The sequence below is a fragment of the Mobula hypostoma genome, chromosome 6 (genome assembly GCF_963921235.1).
Source record: "Mobula hypostoma chromosome 6, sMobHyp1.1, whole genome shotgun sequence".
Lineage (NCBI taxonomy): Eukaryota > Metazoa > Chordata > Chondrichthyes > Myliobatiformes > Myliobatidae > Mobula > Mobula hypostoma.
In genome coordinates this window covers 119,334,798-119,360,758 of record NC_086102.1, presented here as the reverse complement: position 1 = coordinate 119,360,758, position 25,961 = coordinate 119,334,798, and the positions used below count along the sequence as shown (strand labels likewise).

At 42.6% G+C, this 25,961-nt stretch overlaps 1 protein-coding gene across 6 annotated transcripts in view; it reads left to right on the top strand.

The window, feature by feature from the left end:
* Nucleotides 1-25,961, top strand: part of LOC134348348 (receptor tyrosine-protein kinase erbB-4-like) — a 1,006,440-nt gene that overhangs the window by 697,297 nt on the left and 283,182 nt on the right. For all 6 annotated transcript variants that reach the window (XM_063051562.1, XM_063051560.1, XM_063051559.1 and 3 more), the window contains exons 13-14: nucleotides 4,806-4,938; nucleotides 14,870-14,963. In XM_063051562.1, coding sequence (XP_062907632.1) covers nucleotides 4,806-4,938; nucleotides 14,870-14,963 — 227 coding nt within the window. The remainder of the gene's footprint in view (nucleotides 1-4,805; nucleotides 4,939-14,869; nucleotides 14,964-25,961) is intronic.

Sequence of the window (25,961 nt, the reverse complement as noted above, 5' to 3'; positions counted from 1 at the left end):
CTGACTTTACAAAAGCCAGTTATACATATATAGTCTGTAAGTCTCCAGAATAATTAATAGTTGCTATATGTAACTGGCATGCAGCTTAGCTTGCGATGTAGTCATTGAATTGGACCTGTAAAATGATCAGAGTTTGCGTTGGAACAGGAAACAGTCCTCTGTTGTATTTGAACTGAGAACTTGAACATGAAGACATTGAGTTGTTTCAATATGCTACATAAAACCTAATGCCATACCCTTCCATGGAATAACTACACCAGTAAGATAAGCCAAGAAGATAACCAATCCCTTATAAATATAGAAACATAGAAAATAGGTGCAGGAGTAGGCCATTCGGCCCTTCGAGCCTGCACCGCCATTCAGTATGATCATGGCTGATCATCCAACTCAGAACCCTGCACCAGCCTTCCCTCCATACCCACTGATCCCTTTAGCCACAACGACCATATCTAACCCCCTCTTAAATATAGCCAATGAACTGGCCTCAACTGTTTCCTGTGGCAGAGAATTCCACAGATTCACCACTCTCTGTGTGAAGAAGTTTTTCCTAATCTCGGTCCTAAAAGGCTTCCCCTTCATCCTCAAACTGTGACCCCTCGTTCTGGACTTCCCCAACATCGGGAGCAATCTTCCTGCATCTAGCTTGTCCAACCCCTTTAGGATTTTATGCGTTTCAATCAGATACCCCCTCAATCTTCTAAATTCCAACGAGTATAAGCCTAGTTCATCCAGTCTTTCATCATATGAAAGTCCTGCCATCCCAGGAATCAATCTGGTGAACCTTCTTTGTACTCCCTCTATGGCAAGGATGTCTTTCCTCAGATTAGGGGACCAAAACTGCACACAATACTCCAGGTGTGGTCTCACCAAGGCCTTGTACAACTGCAGTAGTACCTCCCTGCTCCTGTACTCGAATCCTCTTGCTATAAATCTTCTCTTGTTCAAGCTACTTCACCTGAATTCCTTTGGAAGCCATCTGTTTGCCTCTGTCGCTTCCCATCATGAATTCTGCTAACTCTGTGAGCAAAGACAAATTCATTCTTAGCACATCTCCCTTCACCAACTCACATCTTATAAATACCTATCTAATAGTCCTCTGCTTTTGAAAGTAAACACGTGTAGCCTCTGCTATCTTTAAGTTCAAGTTTAACTGTCATTCAACGAGACATTAATGCAGTCAAATGGAACAGCGTTACTCCAGGACCAAGGTGAAAATCACAGTACCAACCGTCACACAAAGCACAAGGCACATATAGCACATACAAGGTTGCAAGCACATATACAGTGCCTATAAAAGGTATTCACCACCCCCCCCCCCAGAAGTTTTCATGTTTTATTGATTTACAACATTGAATCACAGTAGATTTAATTTGGATTTTTTGACACCGATCAACAGAAAAAGACTCTTCTGTGTCAAAATGAAAATAGGTCTCTACATAGTGATCTAAAACAAAATAGTTGATTGCATAAGTATTCACTCCCTCCCCTTTTAATATGACACAGCAAATCATCACTGGTGCAGCCAATTGGTTTTAGAAATCACATAATTAGTTAAATGGAGATCTGTTTTTGGAGACCTGTGTGCAGTCAAGGTGTTTCAACTGATTGTAGTAAAAATGTACCTGTATCTGGAAGGTCCAGCTGCTGGTGAGTCAGTATCCTGACAAACACTACAACATGAGGACAAAAAAATGCTCCAAGCAACTCCGTGTAAAGGTTATTGAAAAGCACAAGTCAGGAGATAGATCGAAGAAAATTTACAAGTCATTGAATATCCCTTGGAGTACAGTTAAAGCAATCATCAGGAAATAAAAAGTGTATGGCACAGCTGTAAATCTGCCTAGAGCAGGCCCTCCTCAAAAACTAAGTGATCTTGCAAGAAAGGGACTGTGACAAGAGACCTATGACAGTTCTGAAGGAGTTACAAGCTTCAGTAGCTGAGATGGGAGAGACTGTGCATACAACAACTGTTGCCCGGGTGCTTCACCAGTCACAGCTTTATGGGAGAATGGTAAAGAGAAAGCCACTGTTGAAATAAACTCAATAAATCTCGGCTAGAACTTGCCAGAAGACGTGTAGGAGACTCTGAAGTCAATTGGAAAAAGGTTCTATGGTCAGATGCAACCAAAATTGAGCTTTTTTGGCCATCAGACTAAATGCTATGTTTGGCATGAGCCAAATACCGCACATCATCAAAAACACACCATCCCTACTATGAAGCATGGTGGTGGCTGCATCATGCTGTGGGGGTGCTTCACTGCAGCAGGCCCTGGAAGGCTTGTGAAGGTAGAGCGTAAAATGATTGCAGCAAAATACAGGGAAATCCTGGCGAGAAACCTGATACAGTCTGCAAGAGAACTGCAACTTGGGAGAAGATTTGTTTTCCAGTAAGACAATGACCCCAAGCATTAAACCAAAGCTACCCAGGAATGGCTTAAAAACAACAAAGTTAACGTCCTGGAGTGGCCAAGTTAGAGTCTAGACCTCAATTCAATTGAGAATATGTGGCTGGACTTGAAAAGGGCTGTTCACTCATGATACCCACGCAATCTGACAGAGCCTGAGCAGTTTTGTAAAGAAGACTGGGGAAAAATTGCAGTGTCCAAAGCTGATAGAACCTATCCACATGGACTCAAGGCTGTAATTCCTGCTAACGGTGCATCTACTAAATACTGACTTGAAGAGGATGAGTAATTATGCAATCAATTATTTTGTGTTTTATATTTGTAATTAATTTAGATCACTTTGTAGGGATCTGTTTTCACTTTGACAACTGTTGATCAGTGTCAAAAAAGCCAAATTAAATCCACTGTGATTCAATGATTTAAAACGATAAAACATGAAAGCTTCCAGGGGTGGGGGGGAGGGCAGTGAATACTTTTTCTAGGCACTGTAAGGTACCAGTAAATATGGTCACACAATACAGCTTGTCTTCTGATGAAGCAACACTAGGAGGCAGCACCTACTCAGTATGGCCACTGCGCCACACCGCCTCCGACACATCAGTGAAGCACCTGGCTCCAATGCCTCCCCCAGGGCAGCTGCAAAGAGGGTCCTGCGATTGTAAAAAAATATCTAAACAAAACACAATAATACTTCTGGTTGACCTTGTAGGAGGCACTGAAACTGAGCATGCAGCCACTTCACTGGAGGTCTCCCTCTCTGATCAAGTATCGTCTTTTAAAATCCATTTTTTCTACACTTGCTTCACGTTTCTTTGAACTGTTTCTGACAGTACCATACAAAATTTTAAAACAGAAAACTGGGTTTGCTGGAATTCTGAAATACAAACTGAGAATGCTAGAAAATATCCTAAAATATTAACCAGGTAAGGCAGCATCTATGAGGAGACGAACAAAAATCTTTAATCCCATGAAATAAATCCCAATGCTTTGTTCGCATTGTTAATGCTTTACTGCCTTTGTCTATTTTTTTCAATTGTTTATTTTCTTGTAAGTGGAAGTTTAAAAAAATTGCAAACGCTGGAAATTTGAGATAATCATAAAATAGAGAATTAAGACTGCAGATGCTGGAATCTGGAGCAACAAACAAAATGCTAGAGGAACTCAGCAGGTCAGGTAGCATCCGTGGAGGGAAATGGAAAGTTGACATTTGGGGTCAAGACCCTTCATCAGTCTAGATGAAGGTCCTTTACCCAAAATATAGCTGTCTATTATATAACCCACAGAGTTTCTTTAACATTTTGTTTGTTGAATAAAACTAAATTACTGAAAACACGCAGCAGCTCAGACAGCATTTGTAGAAAGGAAACTGAGCTGATATTTCAGGTACGGATTCCCCAAAGCATTCCCGTCCACACTGCCTGATCTGTAGACTGTTTCCAGCACCTGACATGACATTCCAACTTTCACCTGTACCCCCGTTGCTCTTCTGTCGGATTCTAGTTCCTGTTTTCCAATAAGTGGTTAATGTTTTTCAAGGTGGTTCATGAACCTGACAGCAGAGGGGAAGAAGGTATTATTGAACCCTGAGGAATGGGACTTCAGGCTCCTGTACCTTGAACCTGATGACAGTATTGAAAAGAAGGAATGGCCCTGATGCTGGAGTCCTTGATGATGAATCTCACCTTCCTGAGACTTCTGGCAGAGGATAAGGCAGGGTGAACAGGATAGCTGTGGAGGTATATTTAAAGCAGAGGTTGATTGGTAAGGTTGTCAAAGGTGACATGGAGAAGGCAAGAGAATGGGGTTGAGAGGAATAATAAATCAGCCATGGTTGAATGGCAGAACAGACTCAGTGGACAGGATGGGTTAATTCTGCTCATATATCTCATAGTCTTATGCTCTGATGGACTCATTTCCGTTGCCAGAGAGGTTCCTAACAATGAATTGTAGGTCCAGGGTAATGGTGTGAAAGGTAGAAGAGCTAAAGAAATATATTTTTTGCCTCAGTACTAGCAGGGGTTCTGGGAGACTGATAGAGCCAGGTACCCTCATGACATTCAAAAGGTATCTAAATAAGCACCAGAAGTATTGAAGCTCAGAAAGCTATGGACTGAGAGCTGGGAAATTATGACTGCCATAAATTTCTATGGGTGTGATTAAAATAAATTTGCAATGACACTGACAGGAACACAAAACTCTCTTTTTATTATTGTGTTTACGGTACATTAAGAGGTCAGTTTATCAATACAAAACAAATTCCTTTTTTGCCATTAAAGGAGAGATCACAAGCTGTGCAAATGTCGCCCCAAAGGCAGATGAGGATTATTAATAAGGTTGACTGTCATGGATGGTGGTAGCTAAGCTTGTTTATTGAGAAAAAAAAATTCATTCCTTGTCTAGCTTCTGACAGGATGATGTGTGACGTCTTGTGTTCTGATGATGGATGTTGGGGTCCTGGGCCAAACCAATGCCTGTCTTGCCAATACTTCCGCCGCGGAAGGACCTGTATTGAATCCTGTAATCTGTACGAAGGGTAAGTGTGAAACCCAGTTTTTCCTGCCGTAGCTCAGTCTAGAAAAAGTCTTTTATTCTGTCATGTTTCCCACCCATATGTATGCCCAACTTGGTGATCAAATAACTCTTACCCAGTTCTGTTACAGAGTCAATGCTTTAGCCCATTGTGTCTGTGCTGACCATTTACATCAATCTTATTTTATCCTCACTAGATTCTGACCATTAGGGGCATACAAGGGTCAATTTTTTTTTATCACTGCCAAATAACTTTTACTAAGCTGCTGGTGTTTGGGATGTGGGGTGAAACCGAAGCACCCAGGGGAAGCCCACACTGTCACAGGGAGAGCATGCAGACTGCACACAGACAGCACCCAAGATCTGGTTGAACCTGCGTCACTGGAGCTGAGGCAGCAGCTCGACCATTTTGCAGAGTGCCAACCTATTCCCTCTTGTCTCCCCTAAAGGATGCTTAGACGTTAACTTGCTGGTTAAATTGTGAATGGATTATTTCCAACTAAAAGCAATTTTAGCACCTTAATTATGAAAGGTGGACAATTTACGGATGAACGTGAATTCAGAAGTAAGCATCTTCCTTGGGAGGACTAACTGCGTAACAATTTTTTAGTTAGGATGAATACAGCTTTGAATGTATGCAATATAATGTAATGTTTATTTAAAGGAGTTTCATGACATTATAACATTTTCTTTTTACAAATCATTTATCTCCATGAAGGAAGTTCATGAGAAATGCTGTTAAGTACATTCTGAATGACTGACACTACCTTCCTAAAGTTGACTGCAAATTTCCAGTTGTTTATCCAATTATTTCTTCCTAAAATGCAAGCTCCCAGTGAAACTCTGTCCGATCCAAATTGCTTTATCACGTCCCATAGTTTTCTGCTGTTAGTGGCTGATAATCAACGTGTGCCAAGAGGAGAAGAAGAAGATTAGCTTTATTTGTCATATGTACGTCGAAACATACAGTGAAATGTGTTGTTTGCATCAATGCCCAGCACAGTCTGAGGATCGCACTGGGAAAAGCCTGCAAGTGTGACCTCATTTGACGATAAACTGGGAATTGACAATAAACTGGACTGGTCAAAGAACACTGAGGCTGCCTACAAGAAGGGTCAGTGCCGTCTCTAATTCCTGAGGAAACTGAGGTCCTTTAACATCTGTCGAACGATGCTGAGGATGTTCTACGAGTCTGTGGTGGCCAGTGCTATCATGTTTGCTGTTGTGTGCTGGGGCAGCAGGCTAAGGGTAGCAGACACCAACAGAATCAACAAACTCATTCGTAAGGCCAGTGATGTTGTGGGGATGGAACTAGACTCTCTGACGGTGGTGTCTGAAAAGAGGATGCTGTCCAAGTTGCATGCCACCTTGGACAATGTCTCCCATCCTCTACATAATGTACTGGTTGGGCACAGGAGTACATTCAGCCAGAGATTCATTCCACCGAGATGCAACACTGAGCGTCATAGGAAGTCATTCCTGCCTGTGGCCATCAAACTTTACAACTCCTCCCTTGGAGGGTCAGACATCCTGAGCCAATAGGCTGGTCCTGGACTTATCTCCATTTGCCATAATTTACATGCTATTATTTAATTATTTATGGTTTTATATTGCTATATTTATACTCTATTCTTGGCTGGTGCAACTGTAACGAAACCCAATTTCCCTCGGGATCAATAAAGTCTGTCTATCTATCTATCTATATTTCCGGCGCCGACCTAGCATGCTCATAATTCAGTAACCCTAACCATACAGTATGTCTTTAGAATGTGGGAGGAAACCAGAGCACCTGGAGGAAACCCATGCAGCCACAGAGAGAATGTATAAACTCCTTACAGGCAACAGCAGGAACTTGAACCCAGATTGGTCATCCGTGACACTGTGATGCGTTGCACTGACTGCTACACTGCTGTGCTAGAGAGGGACAATTCTCTGAGATGAACGTAGAAGTTCATTCCATCTGTACATTATTGACAGTATAGAGTATTCACCAGCCTGAGTAGGGACATTGTTGATCAGATCTACTGAAGATGTCCACATCTGGGTTAAAACAGAATGTGATACAGCTGAGGCTTTAGAAGGCATTAGTTAGACTGCGTTTGGAATATTGTAGGTAATTAAGATTCCAGTATCAAAGGAGGAATGTGCTATACCTGGAGAGGGTCTACAGGATTTTCACAAGAATGAAAGACTTAACATACGAGGAGCTCTGGGCCTGTACGCAACAGAGTTTAGAAGGATGGGGGTGTTCTCATTAAAAATTGCTGAATACTGAAAGGCCTGGATTGAGTGGACTTGAACTTGACATTTCCATTCACAGGAAAGTCTAAGGTCCGAGTGCACAGCCTCAGAATGAAGGGATGGTGCTTTAGAACAGAGACTGTGAGGAATTCCTTCAGCTAGTGAATCTGTGATTTTATTTTGCCACGGAGGACTGCGGGGCCTAGTGTTTTTAAGGCGGAGAATGATGGGTACTTGACTGCTAAGGGTATTGTGGGAAGGAGGCAGAAGAATGAGGTTTGAGTAACCAAATCAGCCATGATTGATGATGGAGCAGACTCAATGGACTGAATAACCTAATTCTGCTCCAATATCTTATGGGCTTCTGATACGGTGAGGGAATGATCTAATTCCCTTCGATACCCACCTCTGACAGTCTGAGATGTGCTGACTGGAGCCTGGTCTCTATGTACTGGTTTGAAATCTAGTAGAGGAACCTGGCTCAGACTCGAGTAACCTTTGAAGTTTATTGAGTCGGATTCCTGTCTCTTGAAGCTAATTGTACTCATCTTAAACTTCAAAAGTTACAGGGAGAAGACAAGATAATAGGGTTGAGATGGAAAATAAATCTGCCATGATTAAATGGTGAATCAGACTTGATGGGCTGAATGGCCCAATTCTGCTTCTTTATCTTATGATCCTAAATCAAACCACAAGCTGAGACTTGGAATATCAACCATAAATGTTGGCTTCACATTATCCAGTGTGCAGTATGTCTCTTCCCGTTGAGAGCAGATGGCATTTTTAGTCATTGTTACATAGAACCATTGAATGGTCCAGAAGATAAGGAGGCTCCCTTACTTTAACCCTTTGCCAGAACTCTTCAATCATTCCTATTCCCTACATTTTAAATTAGATTAGATTATGAGGACTCGCAGTCCTCTTTTATTGTCATTTAGTAATGCATGCATTAAGAAATGATACAATATTCCTCCGGTGTGATATCACAGAAACACAGGACAGACCAAGACTGAAAAACTGACAAAACCACATAATTATAACATATAGTTACAACAGTGCAAGCAATACCGTAACTTGATGAAGAACAGGCCGTGTGCACGGTAAAAAAGTTCAAAGTCTATCGAAAGTCCCACATCTCACGCAGAGGGGAGAAGGAAGAAAACTCTCCCTGCCATACCCGACCACAATCCAAATCTGAGTCGTCCGAAAACTTCGAGCTCTGACCAGCCCTCCAACACCGAGCATCGAGCACCATCTCTGCCAAACGCTTCAACTCCAGTCCCAGTCGCCAGCAGCAGGCAAAACCGGGGATTTTGGGGCCTTCCCTCCGGAGATTCTTGATCGCACAGTAGCAGCGGCAGCGAACCGGGCATTTCAGAAGTTCCTCCAGATGTTCCTCCATGCTCTCACGTCTGTCTCCATCAGATCAGAATTGTGCACGGCATCCTACTTACAAATACGATATCATTTCACCCGAGAACTGCGCGCGCTGCATCGCTCCACCATCTTCTCCTCCTTCCTGTGATTTGTGTACAAGATCCCAGAGTTATTTATATCCTTTTGAAAGATGAGATCAGGATTGAACCTATATTGCTGGTACCATGAGGCAGTAGCATCACTGTACCATCCTGCAGAATAAGGCCATTCAGCTCATCAAGTCTACGCTGGCTCTTCGTAATCCCATTGATCCCCCACTTATTTGACAGAAACCTATTCTTCTCACATGCCCATCAATTTGCCCCCCAGTTCTCCCAGCACTTGCCAAGCAACAGAGGTAATTACAATGGCCAGTTAATCAATCAGCAAACACGTCTTTAGGATATGGGAATAAAACTGCCTGGATTAGAGAGCATGTCTTATGAAGAAAGGTTGAGTGAGCGAGGGCTTTTCTCTTTGTAGTGAAGGAAGATGAGAGATGACTTGATAGAGGTGTAGATGGGCATAGATTGAGTGGATAATGAGAGACTTTGTTCCAGGATGGAAATAACTAATAATTGGGGACATGCACATAATTTTAAGGTGATCAGAGGAAAGTATAGAGGTAAGTTCCTTACACAGAGAGTGGTGGCTGCATGAAATGCCCTGCCAGGGGTGGTGGTGGAGAGAGATACTTTAGGATCCCCATTAGAACTGTTTATCGCTTTACAGCAACAGTGATCACCAGCCGGGGTACAACTGCTGCCACTGTCTCCATGAAGTCGGTACATTTTTCCTGTGACTAAGTGAGTTTCCTCTGAGTGTTCCGGTTTCCTCCCACATTACAAGGATATACGGGAAGCGTTGGGGTTGATGAGTTGGTGCTGGAAGAGTGATGGCAGTTGTAGGCTGCACCCGCCCCCCCTCCCCCCAGCACAATCCTTACTGATTGATTTGATGCAAACAACACATTTCACAGTATGTTTCGATATATGTGTGACAAATAAAGTTAATCTTTAGACTAATCTCTGCGTAATACTTCATCTGTTACCTCCATGAGCCTGTCTCTCCTCAACATTTACCACACCTCTAAGTTCTAAGTTCTGTACTACCTTCACGTTTTGAAGTGGAACAAGCTAAAGTCACTAAACTATATCAAGAAAATCTGTGCTGTGGTAATAACCTACAGATACAGGACTTCAAGAACCTTCCTCCAAATGAAATAACTGTTGACCACAGAACCCTTTGTCCTGTTCCCTGCATCGCAGTTGCTCTTGTTCCTTTTGTAACTTGCCTTTGCCTTTGCTGATGATCCTATTACGCACTACTTTAATGCCTTTTGAAAGTCAAAATACATATCAGCTGCACTGGTCTCATCAACCCCTCTCAGCCATCTCATCAAAAAACTCAATCAAGTTAGCTAAGCACAATTTGGATTTGACAATACCATGCTGACTTTCCTTTGTAAATCCATACTTGTCCAAATAACGATTAATTTTGTCACTGATTATCATTTCTAACAGCCTCTCCCCCACTGAGGTGGTCTGCGGTTGCTCAGTTTATCTACACATCTATTTTCGAGCATTTGCAATCCTCCAGTCCTCTGTCACCACCCCAGTGTCTAAAGTGAACTGGAATACAATAGCCAATATCTCTGATTTTGCCGCTACTTCCTTAATACTTTCTGTAAACCCCTCGGTACTGAGTGTTTTTGCCTCCTTAAAAAGATCTGTTCTATGGCTTCTAATTAGTTCCCTACTTCCTTTGATAATTGTGTTACTATTTACAGTTTGAAAGGATTTATTTTCTTTTTAGTTGGCTGCTAATCTTCTAGCAAACACCCTTTGTCCTCTGTATATTCACTCTAGAAATTCGCCGATGCATTTTCCATACTCAGATTTTTTGCCTCTGCATGAACCTGTCATTGTCATTTGTCATCTGGCAAGTGTATCACGCATTCACCGCTCTCCTTGTAGAGAAATTACCTCTGACACCCCCTCCTATTCAGTACCTTTCTCCAGGCACCCAAAATTATGCTCCTGGTATTAACCATTGCTGCCCTGGGAAAAAGTCTCTGGCTATCCACTTGATCTATGCCGCTTATCATCTTGTACACCTGCATTAAGTCACTTCTCATCTTCCTTTGGTCCAAAGAGAAAAGCCCCAGTTTGCTCAACCTATTCTCATAAGATACACTCTCTAATACAGGCATCATCCTGGTAAACCTCCTCTTCATCTTCTCTAAAGCATCTTCTCTTCTCATAGTTCCCATAGGGAGGCAACGAGAACAGAACACAATATTCCAAGGGTGGTCAAACCAGGCTTTCATAGAGTTGCACATTGCCTTTGAACTCTATTCCCCAACTAATAGCAACCAAAACACCAGATGCCTTCTTAACTACCCTGTCAATTTGCATGGCAACTTTGAGGGTTTTATGAACGTGGATCCCAAGATCCCTCTGTTCACCCACACTGCCAAGAATTATGCCATTAACCTGTATTGAACCTTGAAATTCAGCCTTACAAAGTGAATTACTTCACACTTTTCTGGGTTGAACTCCATCTGCCACTTCTCAGCCCAGCTCTACATCCTGTCAATACCACAGTGCAACAACCTTCCACACTATCCACAACTCCACCAACCTCCGTGCCATCTACAGACTTAGTAACCCATGCTTTCACTTCCTCGTCCAAGTCATTTCTATAAATCATAAAGAGTAGGGGTCCCAGAACAGATCCCTGTGGAACACTACTGGTCACTGACCTCCAGGCAGAATATGCTCTATCTACTACCACCCTCTGTCTTCTGTGGGCAAGCCAGTTCTGAATCCACACAGCCAGGTTTCCCTGAATCCCAGGCCTCCTGACTTTCTGAATGAGGTACCATGGGGAACCTTGTCAAATGCTTTACTAAAATCCATATACACCACCTCCACTGCTCTACCTTTATCAATGTGCTTTGTAATATCCTTAAATAATTTTATCGCACCTGTGAGGCATGATCTGCCCCTCACAAAGCCATGCTAACTATTCCTAATCAGACTATGCTTCTCCAAAAGCTTATAAATTCTGTATCTAAGAGTCTGCTCCAATAATTTTCCCACCACTGAAGTAAGACTCTGAGGTCTATAATTCCCAGGGTTGTCCCTGTTCCCTTTCTTGAACAAAGGAATACCATTTGCCACACTTCAGTCATATGGTGCTATTCATCACCAAAAGCACAACAATCTCCTCCCTTATTTCCCATAGTAACCTGGTGTATATCCCATCCAGCCCTGGGGACTTATCTATCCTAATCTTTTTCAAATATTCCTGCACTCCTCTTTCTTATCGTTGACATGTTCTGGCACATGCAGTCCTCACAAACATCAAGATCCCTCTTGCTGGTGAATATGGAAGCAGAGGATTCATTAAGAACCTCCTCTGCCTCCTCCCACTCCAGGTGTATGTTTCCTTATCTATCCCTGATCAGTCCAGCGATCCTCCTGTTCTTCATATATGTGTACAAAAACTCAGGGTTTTCCTTAATCCTACTCACCAAGCACTTCTCATGTCCCTTTCTAGTTCTTCTATGTCCATTCTTCAGCTTCTTCCTGGCTACCCTTTCACCCTCAAGAGCCCTTTCTGATCTTTGCTTCCTAAACCTCTTGACAAGATGTTTCACTTCTCTTGTCAACCATGGCTCCTTCAGCATGTCATCCTTTCCCTGCCTTAATGGGACAGACTTATCCAAAACCCCAGAAAGTGCTCCCTAAACAACTTCCACACTTCCATTGTGCATTTTCCTGAGTACTTCCATTCCCAATTTATTCTCCCAAGTTCCTGCCGAGTAGCATAGCTCTTGCCTTCTATCCAGTAAAACTCAAATAACTTGTGATACAATATTCAGAAATTGTGATAGTTGGACATTTACTGGGCATGGATCAGATGGGTGGAAGGGCATGTTTCCATGAAGTAGATCTTTGTTGCTCCCTGACTCACTAAGAATCCTTTGTCACACTCCTTTTCCACTTGCCCCAGCCCTGGTTCACATATTCCCCTTCCACTTGTCATGGCCCTTCACACTTTCTGAGGCCTCAGTCTGCATGGTCCCTTTCAACTTAGCTGGTTCACTGGGAAAAGTTATTACCATATTCTCACATATGAAAAATTTAAACTGGAGGAATGTTGAGACAATAGCATGCAATAATCAGGAAAATCGAGTAATCTGCCACTGGCAAACTCCTGAGCAAGCCGTACTAGGTGAGTTTTACTGTACTGCTCTGTCTACACTATTTTTGATTTCTAATTACCTGGGTGGCATCACTGCTCAGCTCAGGCAGTTCAGAAGTGTAATCGTTAGCGCAATTGCTTTTACAGCGCCAGATGTCACTGAAGGGTTCAATTCCTACTGCTCTTTGCAGGGAGTTTTTACATTTTCCCCAGGACTGCTTAGGTTTTTCTCCAGGTGCTCTGGTTTCTTCCCCCATTCCGGAGACGTACAGTTAAGGCTCGTAAGTTATAGGCCTACTATGTTGGCGCTGGAAGCATAGCAACACCTGCAGGCTGCTCCCAGCACATCCTCAGACCGTGTTGGTCACTGACAGGAAATAACATGTCTCCCTGTTTATTTTGATGCTGACAAATAAAACTAATCTCAATATAATTTCCCTCTGTGAAATGTTTTGCCATCAAAGACAAAAAAACAGGGAAGAAGACAACACAGAATTCTCGTGAGGATCGAACAAAAACCCGCAGAGGCTGGAAAACTGGAACAAAAATAGAACTGCTGGAAACACCCAGCAAGTCAGCCAGTTTCTGTGGAAAGAGAAACAGTTCCGATTAACAATCCTGGAGCTGGAATATCAACTCCTTTTCTCCTTTCACAGAAGTTGCCTTAATACTGAGAGTTTTTCTGTTTTTGTTAGGAAGCTCAGTTGCCCTTTCCTTTACAGTGAGCATGCCAAAGTCAATTGTCATGTGAACCAGTATATGTATGCACAGCCACAGTGGAATCTTACCTGCTGCAGTATCGCGGGTTAATACCGTCATATGAGTAGCATTCACGTGAAAAACATTAATCAGCTTTTAGAGGGAAAACTAGAACAATTAGAACAAAACAAGTCAATTTTAATGTAAAGTGAGCAAAGTGGTTATAGTGTTGTAGTTAGCAATTAAGGTCATGCAGGTTGGTTCAGGATCCAGATGGTTGAAAAGAAGACATGAAACAACACATTTCACTGTATATTTTGATGCGCCCGTACATGTGACAAATAAAATATTCCAGAGGTTCACCAGCCCTAAATAACGATATTTCTCCTCATCTCAGTATTTTACTCTGTATTCTCCTGGATTAGACGCCATGTCAGGGAAACATCCTCCACACATCCAGTTTTTCATTGGATGTTTTAATAAGATCCTGTCAACTCAGTCTTTCCACATTCAATAGACCTACCATCCCAGGAATCAGTCTGATGATCTATACAACCACAAGATGTAGGAGCAGAATTAAGCCATTCTACCCATTGAGTCTGTTTTACCATCCAAACATGGCTGATTTATTTTTCAACCCAGTCTCCTACCTTAATCCCTTTCCCAGTCAAGAAGCTATCGATCTCAGCCTTAAATACACCCAATGATTTGGCTTCCACAGCCCTCTGTTGTGACAAATTCCACAGATTCACGACCCACTTTAAAAAAAATTCCTACTTATTTGAGTATCAGTCCCTTTATTCTGATATGATTAAAAGGCGACTGATAGATTTTTGAAACACAATAATAACGAGGAGAGAGTGGGAATATGGTGTTGAGTTAGAATGGCAGTCATAATCTTGACAAGCAGCAGAACAGGTTTTTTAGGCCAAATGGCCTACTCCTGCTGCAGTTTTGCTTTGTTTCTTTGTTTTGGCTTCAAACAGTTCAGCCAATTTACTCTGTCCTTTTAAGCAGCTCCATTGTATCTCCCCTTAATCTTCTCTAATATGGGGAAAATAAACTGGACTCGAAGCAACTGAGATCCTCCCCAGAGAGTTGTTTTCTTTGTGCTTGTTAAACATTTGTGAGCTCACGTTTGCTCCCTTAAGCAGTTAAGGTCCGAAGATAACCGTGTGAAAAGCTTTTTGTTTATATTCTGGTATACCTCCTTGATTCTGAATTTTATATTTATGCACATAATCTAAATGTAACCCCTTTGATTGCTTCTATGTAAATACTGCAAAGGCTATTAAAGGGAAGAAAAAGAGTGCCATGTAAAATCCCCTAAACTGCATCTTCTGATGATCATTTTGCATTTTGTTCAGGGAGTTTCGAGAATTTGCAAATGGTACAGTCTGCATGGAATGCGATGAGCAGTGTGAAAAGATGGAGGAGGATATGGTCACATGTCATGGAACGGTAAGGAGCCCCTTTCAGTCTTTGTGACAGCTTAGCATGGTGCTCAATGCACAGGACTGTAGCCCATTGCAAAATGTGAGCACCTTCTTTATATGTATAGTTACTGCTGTGATAACAAAATCACAGCCTGTGTTTTACAAGTACACAGGCATTTTATTTACATTATTTACACTGATTAGTCTATTCTTCTATTCCGTACCTTTTCCTCCTCTGACCTCTTCTAATCTACTTTCCTTTTTGAAAGTTGATGTGACTTCTCCTTTAATCATGAATTCTTCAGATTCAGACTTTTCCTCCCATACTCCAGCTCGTGAGTTATTTCAAATGCTGATTGTCGCTCAGATGAAGAGGTGCTTGATAGCGTTCAAAACACATCTTTCATCAGCCTTAATGTTTGATTTCTCGTTGTGTTACATGGGATTTACTGGGACTACAGGATTTAATAAACCACGTGAGCAGAATCGGAAAGCAATTTCTGTAGTGTAAGGTCTGTGGCCCAAATATCTCTTTGGTCTCCAGGAAACCAAGGGTTGATACATTTACACCATCTAAATGTTAAAGGTCACAAAGCTTACCCGTGACTCCTGCTGGACTTTGAATCCTGTGGCTTCCACTGACTTACACCTATCACCTATGACCTGTAAGTTGTGTGTGGGGAGAATGATTCCTTTAGCTGAGGCGTCGAGGAGCAGGGATATTGCCTCAGAGTAAGGGGCACTCAATTCAGGACGCAGATGAGAAGAAAATCTTTTACCGAGAAGGCAATGAACCCTTGGATTTCGTTTCTCTAGAGGTTCACACTCAAAACAGAGATGGAAATGAGAGAGAAGGTTGATAGCTCAGGTTGGGCACTTGTTTCTATGGCTGTTCACCAAACCTGAAGATTAGATCGCAAACGCTTTGTCACCAGTCGAGGTGACATCATCAGTGCGCATTTGAGGGTAGTTTCTGCCGAGTGCTCACGTTTTTATTGGTCCGACTTATTCTGATTGATTGGCTGTCATAGTGGTTTCTAGTCTCTACTGGGTCCTGGCCAACCAGATAGCTGAGTGATCACCACTGGCCTGTATCCCTGGTTATTGGTCATTGTGAGCATTGGTTCTTCATGTGTCTACAGTTCACCCCTCATCCCCGATCCCACAGACACATAGGTTCCTAAATTAAATCCAGTTCAAGATGGTTGTTAATAGACTTCCGTTGAGAGCCAAGCTTTCAAGAGTTCCATTGATTTCTTGTTTAGTGCTTCTGCCAGGATTTTTGTAGTTTCCCAGATGTACTTGTTTCTGTTTTGGTCTTCATGTACTGAAATGAGTGACAGGATTGTGTCTTCCTACAGCTCGCCAATGTTCATGTAGTCTCATGGATAGCTTTCTCCCCGTCAGTCCTACATAGCATTTAGGGCAGGCTCCACATTGGATTTGGTATATTATGTTTGTTCTTACCAGGTGGGCTGTTGGATCTTTTGGGACAAGCATTCTGATGGTTGTGCTGGGCTTGTGTGCTACCGTTATTCTGTGTGGTTGGAGCACACTTGCCATCATTTCAGAAATATTCCCGATGTGTGTTCGGGTTAGCCTCTTTCTTGTCTGTTCAGTAGGAGTTAAGGTTGTTCCTCCAGGCAAGACACCCTCTGGTGACGTGTTTTGGATAGCCATGGCGTCTGAATACTTTGAAAAGGTGATGTTCTTCTTTCTTTTGAGGTCCGCGCTACTGCAGTGTGTTTCTACTTGGTTGAATAGCATTCAGATGCAAGTTCGTTTGGGGCAGGTGGGGTGGAAGTAAGTTTGCACCTGGGGATAAGAGGATGGTCCAGGAAACAGGCAGAGAAGCAGGAGGTTAGGCATGTCCAAGACGAAGAGTGGGGCAGGAGGAACTGCCTATTCCTGCTCAATTTAATATTTAGGTTGTCCACCTATAGTGTTCACTCTCTGCAAACATAATACTATATGAAGGATGAAGGATCTTGGCACAAAACATCGACTCTTTTTAGAGCAGCTTGTGCTTGAGCCCACTCAGGAATTTTTGGAAGGCATTTGATAAGGTGTACACATGAATCTGCTCAACAAGATAAAATCCTATGGCGTTACAGGAAAGATATTGGCATGTATAGAGGAATAGCTGACAGGCAGGAGGCAGCCAGTGGAAATAAAGGGGGCTTTTTCTGATTGGCTGCCAGTGACCAGTGGTGTTCCTCAGGGGTCAGTATTGGGACCGTGACTTTTCACATTGTTTGCCAATGATTGTGGATAATGGAATTGATGGTTTTGTGGCAAAGCTTGCGGATAATATGAAGATAGGTGGAGGGGTAGGTAGTACTGAGGAAGCAAAGAAATTGCAGCAGGACTTAGACAAATTGGAAGAATGGGCAAAAAAAGTGACAGATGAAATACAGTGTTGGGAAATGTGTGATAATGCATTTTGGTAAAAGGAACAATAGTGCGGATTATACGTTCAAACATCAGAGGTGCAAATGGACTTAGGAGTCCTTGTGCAATACCCCCAAAAGGTTAATTTACAGGTTGAGTCTGTGGTAAAGAAGGCAAATGCAATGTTGGCATTTATTTCAAAGGGAATAGAATATAAAAGCAAGGAAGTAATGCTAAATCTTTACAAAACACTAGTCAGGCCGCAGTTGGAATATTGTCAACAGTTTTGGGCCCCGTATCTCAGAAAGGATGTGTTATCATTGGAAAGAGTCCAGAGGAAGTTTACAAGGATGATTCAGGGAATGAAGAGGTTAACATACGAGGAGGCTTTGGCACACAAAACAAAGCATCCCATTGTATTTCTGTACACGTGACAATAATAAGCAGATTACATTCCAATGTTCGTGTCACAAACACCAAGTACTGAAGATGTAAGTTCTTTACTTCATTGAAAGTCCGAAGTTTCCAAAAGTTCACATTGATGAGCTTCATGACATTTGTTTCCATTCTGAGTGATCTTCATGTAGACCAGCCAGAGGACTCAGACTTATTCCTGATGAAGGATCTCAGCACAAAACATCAGCTCTATTCATTTCCATTGATGCTGCCTGACCTGCTGAGTTGCTCCAGCATTTTGTGTGTGTTACTCTGGATTTCCAGCACCTGCAGGATTTCTTGTGGTTATATTTATTCACCTGTAATCTGTGTTGCAGCCAATGTGTCTGCATTGTCCACTTTCAGATGTTTACAATAAAAACCTGTGGCGGATATATGTGGCCAATGGACCTGAAGGCATTTGGAAACAATATGTTATGAGCCTGGGAACAGTGGCTAGGCCACTAACAAAGTTCCTGATTCACACATAAATAATTTCTCATTAACTACTGTGTATACTCTGCTTGAGGTTAATAAAACACATTCTCTGACATACCATAGTAGGTCAGATAAGGGAAATGGTTGAGTAAATAAATCAGCAAGATGTGTCACAGAATTAAATACAACATATATGAATTAGTGGAAGAGATTCCATCACTGGCAAGCCAAGCAAGTTGGCATCAAATAGAAATTACATGGCAATTATCGTCTTAATCTATGACGTTCGACTTTTTTGTAAAGAAGGAAATACTTTAAGTCTGATAGCAATGCTGCTATAACAGTCTCCTTTAAACGATGAAGAGCAATAACAGTGCTTTGTGCTGAAGGCTTCACTGCTTTTAGAATATTACCTATTGTGATGCGCTGGACTCTTCTGCAGATATTCAACATCAGCAAAGCTGCTGATCCCACTGATAGAGTCTAAAGAGTTAATGAGGCATAGACACCACTGAAAAAGTAGAAGCAAATTTATGCTTCAGAACCCAGTGGCCTTGATTTAATTGGATGCAGACTAAACCCATTTCTAGTTAATAAGTGATCAGATCTCTCCCACAGATATGCGGGCATATTATACATTTCATTAACTATATCTGCATATACATTGGTGTATTTCCCTTTGATTCTTTCCTTTAATATGCTTGGGCTGTTAATTTACGGAATGAAAACAGTGGGGGAAAAAGGTGATGATGGTGTATAATTTTTCCTCATTAATTACGGATGGATGTGCAGATTTCCATTCAGTGAGAAGTAATTATTCCACTAACATTACGAGAAGGAAATACCAAGGTGGCGTCCGAAGGAGAGGGATGCAAGGGGGAGGGGAGGTCAAAGTTCACAGAGAGGGCTATTTGGGATCCTTGCAGAATGGTCCAAGGACATTCACATGCAGCAACCCAGTCATGAGGGAAACGTTCAAACTCCTTACAGACAGCGGTGGGAATTGAAACCAGGTCGCCTGCACTGTACTAGCGTTATGGTAACCACGACACTATTATGCCTCCCTCAGATCTCAGGGCTCTGGATGTGGAGGGGAGTCAGAGGTCTGGGTATAGTGGGGAGACTGGTCTCTGGGTGAGTGGGGGCGGGGAGGAAAGTGCTACGGTTCTGTATGCGGGTTGGATGGGCTATGGGTGCACTGGGCTGGTGCTAAATTAGGATCTGGCTGGATTACTCTGGGTGGGAGAAGTGAATTCGGATTGTGAGGAGTCAGGTTCCTGGATGGTACAGCTGTAGCTCTGGATGGATGGTGGGGGGTGGTGGGGTGTGGGGTGGTGTATTTTCAGGCAGTGACACTGTGGTTGTAAGAAGGGTTTTGATCAGAGTTGAGGTGTCCCACCCCAGAGGACCAGAATGGCAAGGCTGCAAATCTTGTGGGCACACAGTCTGAATGGCCGGTGGAATTTTCCAGAAAACAATTCATGGTTTGAGATGAGTGTCGGGGGCGGGGTGGGGTGGTGGTTTGATGAGAGGGTTTGATACCAAAACATATAAGAAATAGGGGCAAGAGGGGACCAGCAGCTCCCTTGCCTGCTCCTCCCTGTCAATGTGTTCATGGCAAATCTTTTGCCTTGAAACCACCATCCTGCACTAACCCCACACCTCCTCTGTTCACCTCAACCCAAACATCTATTGAGCTCTAGCATGAATGTACTCAGCAAAAGTGCACCCAGAGCTCTCCTGGGTGGAGAATTTCACCACCATCTCAAATAGGGAATTATTTCTCGTTACTTTTTTGGACATCTAGTGAGCCTGTTTTGAGACTGGGACATCCTGTACCTTCCTCATGTCCACATTGGTGAGCCTAGAAAGAACGCTACTTGCTGCATGGGGTCACACTTTCTTCTTCCAAACTCCAGCGAGTATAGGCCCGGTCTGCCTATTTTCTCCTACTACATCCAGACCACCATCAAAATCAATGTGCTGAACTACACTGCATTCTTTTAATACAAAATAACCCCTTATTTGGCCAGATGGACCAGACCTGTGCATAATTTTCCAAGTGTGGTTGCACCCATGCCAACACACTTGGAGCAAGATATCTCTAGTCTTCTGCTCAAAACCCCTTGCAGAACAGACCTGCATACAGCCACTAATTGGTGGCTGTAACTGATGCTACATCACAGCAATGTGTTCACTGGCATAGTAGTCCCTGTGAACATCAACCCCCTTCAACCTCTCACCATTTAAACTGGTAAATTATTGTTACATGTACCAAGGTGCAGCTTGAAACTTGTGTACATCCGTGCAGATCAGTTCATTACGACGTAGTACAAATGATATCAGAGCGCAGAATAAAGTGTTACAGTCCAGAGAAAGTGCACTGCGGGTAGACAGTAAAATGTAATGTCACAACAACGTAGATTGTGAGGTCAATAGTCCATCTTATCATTCTAGGGAACCATTCAATAGTCTTATAACAGCGGGATAAAAGCTATCCTCAAGCCTGGTGGTAGCTTTCAAGCTTTTGTATCTTTGGCCCAGTTGGAGAGGGGAGAAGAGGGATGTCCAGGGTGGGTGGGGTCTTTGATTATGCTGATTGCTTTACTGAGGCAGCTAGAAGTATAGATTAAATTAGATTAGATTCAACTTTCTTGTCATTGTGCTGAGTACAGATACAAAGCCAATGAAATGCAGTTAGCATCTAACCAGAAATGCAAAGAATAGTGTTATTTACAAAATAATTGCGAATAAAAAGTAAAATATGGGTGCAATACTGCTTAATGCTGTGATGTGAGGTTCAGCAAGGTCACAGCCTCAGGGAAGAAGCTCTTCCTGTGCCTGCCGGTGTGGGAATGGAGGCTCCTGTAGCGCCTACCGGATGGGAGGAGAGTAAAAAGTCCATGGTTAGGGTGAGATGCATCCTTGATAATGCTTTTCGCCCTGCCCAGGCAGCGTTTATGGTAGATGTTCTCAATGGTGGGTAATTGGGTGCCGATTATCCGCTGGGCAGTTTTCACCACACGCTGGAGTGCTTTGCGGTCCGACACGGGACAATTGAGTATGCTCTCAATGGTACAGCAGTAAAAGACAAAGATTGAGTCCATGGAGGAGAGGCTGGTTTCCATGATGTGCTGAACTGTGCCACAATGCTGTGTAGTTTTTTTGTGGTCACATGCAGAATAATTGCCACACCAAACCATGATACTTCCAGATAGGATGGTATGCCTTATACAACACATTGATAAAAATTAGTACAGTGAAAGGAAATATACTAAATTTCTTTATCCCCTGAAGCAGTAGAGGCATTGGTAAGCTTTCTTGGCCATGGCATCTACAGTATGTTGTTGGGTATTGGTGAATTTCTCTCAAAGGAATTCGAAGCTCTTAGCCCTTTGAACCTCAGCACCATTTTCGTAAATAGAAGCATGTGTACCACTCCGCGCATCCCCCCCACTCCCCCGAGTCAGTGGCCAGGCATTTTGTCATGACACCATGTCGCTAGGGTCTCTATCTCCTTCCTATATTCCAATTCATCATTATTTGAGATATGGCCCACACCGGTGGTATCATCTGCAAACTTATAATCAGAGTTAGAGCAGAATCTGGCCATGCAGTCTCGAACATACAGGGCTAAGGACACTATCTTGTGGGGCACCGGTGTTTAGCATAATCGTGGCTGAGGCGTGGCTGTCCATCCTTACTGATTACAGTCTGTTGGTCACCAAGTCATGGATCCAGTAGTTAAAAATATCTTCCCTTTCTACATTTTTTCTGCCAAGGTGGATGAGCTGACAGTACATTCCATGCTTAGTCAAACTCTCTGTGCCAGATGAAGTCTCTCTGCATCTTAGCCAGAACTCACACCAGCTTATTTCAGCGAGCTTTGATATCCTCAATCCTTGCCAGTACATTCTGCAGAAACTTTGATTAATAGTCTTGTGTGTAATACCTAATCAAAGGCTGACTGAATGTGCAAAGTACATCACGTCAACTAGTTTGCCCTTATCTATTTCCCCACTTCAACAATTTTTTTTTCCAAAATAATTTCTATTTTATAAATCCATTGATTCAAAGTACAAGTACAGGCTCTAAGGGTTGAATGTCTGAGACCTACTGTTTCTTATGTAGTTAAGTATTTAAGTTCACAAAATATTAAGGACCTATTTTCAAAAGTTGTATGTTTCTTTGGAATAGTTATGAAAGGTGGTGTTTGTGATTATTTTCATAAGGCAAAGGGAACAGTTAACTCTGATCTGTTACTGTTGGAGTTTGTCAGCAGAGAGGGAGGGGTGTGTGCACAAATTTAGCTGCCACTGCATTTTGGAAGAGCACATTGAACACTAACCTACAAATTCAGGGACATGATCATCCTTTACATGCTGAACGATCATTGGGAGAACCCCACCCTGCCTCCTGTCCCCAACAGCTGCGGTAACATTTGCAAGGTCTGCATCCTTGCTGCTTCTAAGCTTGTTCTTGCTGTCGCAGGCCCTGGAACAACGATGAGGTTACTATTGGGACCATAGGAGAGCAGTGAGAGATTAGCAATGCTTGGGAGAAACATCACTGCAGACAATTACCCAGTTTACAGCAGAGCGATTTGTTTAGTGTGCAATAGGACCATTTGTTTACCCTGAGGTTTTACCAGCTCAGGACAATGTCATTGGGCCTCCAACATCCCCTTGCGATTTGATGGCCTTTATTTTCCACACAACCAACTCAAAATAGCAGCTCCCCAGGCCAAATGCCATGATTTTTTGCAGTGCAGCCAGTATTGTTATAATGCAATTGCATTCATAATGAAATGTTTGACATTGAAATCCAATTATTGTCATTAACGATGGTTTCTGATATAGCAAACTCATTTTCAACATAACATTTTGATGGGGTAAATGATGTTTCATTATATACTTTGGGTTCGGGGGATGGAAATGGACATCATATGCATTAAAATTTTAAGTGGAGAAGACATTAATTTTGTTAAGAATTCAAGACAGGAGGGGTCAGGGGGGCCAGGGGGGCATATAAATTGATTAAAGCAATGTGGAAATTACGGTGCCTCACAGACTCCAGAACTGCTATAATAATTATTTGTGTTTCTAAAGTGAGGCACTTTTTGAAAACAAAGTCATTAAGCGCAAAGTCTGATCAGCCTCTTGTGAGAGGCTCAAGTTCAAAGTCAAAAGTCAGAGACGAATTCATTGTCATATGCACAAGTACTGTATATTTATGCACAGGTGAAATGAAAAATGCAGCAGTGTCACAGGCACATCTCTTCATTCAGAAGTAAACATGCATTATACATATTTTTTACAAGGAAGAACATAATTAGAACAAAAAATATCCATTTTACTGCAATGTGATCAAAGTGGTCATAGTTGTGTCAAACTTAGTGATCAGGTTGGTTCACAAACTGAATGGTTGAAGGGAAGTAGCTGTTCTTGAACCTGGTGGTGTAGGACTTCAAGCTTCTACACCTTCTGCCTGATGTTTAATCTTTCTGAGAGCCCATCGTAATTTATGCAAGTTGCATTGCTGTGTGACATCAGCCACCAACACCATCAGACTTAGGAGAGGGTGCCACCATCTTGGCTGCTGCAAACCTGCAGGCTGCCTTCAAGAAACATAAGGGCAGCTCCCCACTTAATTGAGATGAAGCCCACAAGTTAAGGAAAGAGTTCGTACCTGCTGGTGGTTGCTCAGAGCAGGAGTTGATGATCATGTGACTGTGAACTCTTTAAACCATTAATTGAGAAGGAGAATTCTATAGGCTGCCAAAAAGGAGAGTGGAGCATGGCCCCATTTAAAATATATTACTTTCTGTAAATTGGAGTAAGATTTGTCAACAAAATTTGGATTGAGTTGTTAATTATGGATTCCTACATTCTGCTTGGTTAGACCATAAGACATAGGAGCAGAATTAGGCCATTCAGCCCATCGAGTCTGTTCCACCATTCCATTATAGCTGATCCCGGATCCCATTTCACCCTATACATCTGCCTTTTCGCCATATCCTTTGATGCCCTGATCAATCAGGAAACAATCTACTTCCGCCTCAAATATACACACAAATTTGGCCTCCACCGCAGTCTGTGGCAGAGCATTCTACAGATCTACTACTCTCTGTCTAAAAAAAATTCCTCCTTACCTCTGTTCTAAAGGATCGCCCCTCAATGTTGAGACTGTTCCTTCTAATTCTGGATATCCATTGGAAACATCCTCTCCACATCCATCCTATCTGGTCCTTTTAACATTCGGTAGGTTTCAATGAGATCCCCGATTGGAGATGATTGGAAGTATTTTTCTCACGGTAGACGGACTTTTTGCACAGGAGGATGCCACAATTCTGGAAGCCGGAGAGGATATAGAAAAGATTCACGGATATGTTTCCAGGACCGGAAGGTTTGAATTGTGAGGAGAATCTGGATGGGCTGGTACTGCTTTCCCTGGCACATAGGAGGCTGAGGGATGAATTTATCGAGGTTTATAAAATCATGAGGAGCAAAGATGGGGTGTATGGTCACAGTCATTTTCTAACAGGACACAGATTTAAAGTGAGGGGGGTAGATTTTAAAAGGGACCAGAGGGGCATGTATTCCACATAGCGGGTGGTAAGTACACTGAATGAGTTAATGGAGGAATGGTAGTGGTAGGTACAATAGCAACATTTATAAGGCATTCAGATAGATACAAGCATAGCGAAAATGTAGATGGGATAGAGGCTAAATCCCAGATGCTCTCTTTCTGTTGCAATCACTGAGGCATTAATATAGAAAAGCATTTCAGGAGAACTTCCCAACTCTTAGAGTCTTAGATTTATGCCACACTGAAACAGGCACATTGGCCCATTCTGTTTGTGCAAACTATTGAGCACCCATTTACAAGGGCTAAGCTAATCCAGTTTTATTCTCCCCCAAGTCCCTTCAGTCCCCCATGATTCTAACACCCACCTACATATGGTGCAATTCCTAGGAATCAGTTTAACCCATGTGCACGTCTTTTGAAATGTGGGAAGAAGCTAGAGCAGTCATTTAGGAGGTCAGGATAGAATCTGAACCACTGGAGCTCTGAGGCAGCAGCTCTACTGCCTATGCCATGGTGCCACTGCTTTACAATAGTACCAGGAGATTTGTTTTGCCAATTCGTCCTTGTATGATAGACCCACCATCCCAGGAACCCGTGTGGTAAATCTGTTGCACTTTTCCAATAATAAGTAGGTACAGAGGTCAGATCTACACACAGTCTTCCATATGCAGTCACACCAAGGCCCTAGATAATTGCAGGAAGGTATCTTTACTCTGTATTCAAATTGTCATGCAATCAAGGCCAGTATACTGTTTATCTTCCTAATTGCCTGCTATACATACAGTCATTCAGTGGAGTTGAGATGAAAGTTGATAGGTTCTTGATTAGTAAGGGCCTTAACAATGACAGGGAGAAGGCAGGAGATTAGGGTTGAGGGATAATAAATCAGCCACCATTGAATGGAGGAGCAAACTTGATGGGCCAAGTGGCCTGACTCTTCGCCTATGCTTTAAGGCCGCATGCCTTGTGTTGGTTGTCTGTGATTTGTGTACCAAGGAATCTAGTTCCCTTTGAACATCAGCATGTCTCAGTCTCTCGCTGTTTGGGCCCCATATCTAAGGAAGGGGTGCACTGATCCTGGAGAGACTGCAGAGGAGATTCACAAGAATGATCCCAGGCATGAGAGGCTCAACCTAAGAGGAGTGTTCGATATTTCTGGGCCGGTCCTCAG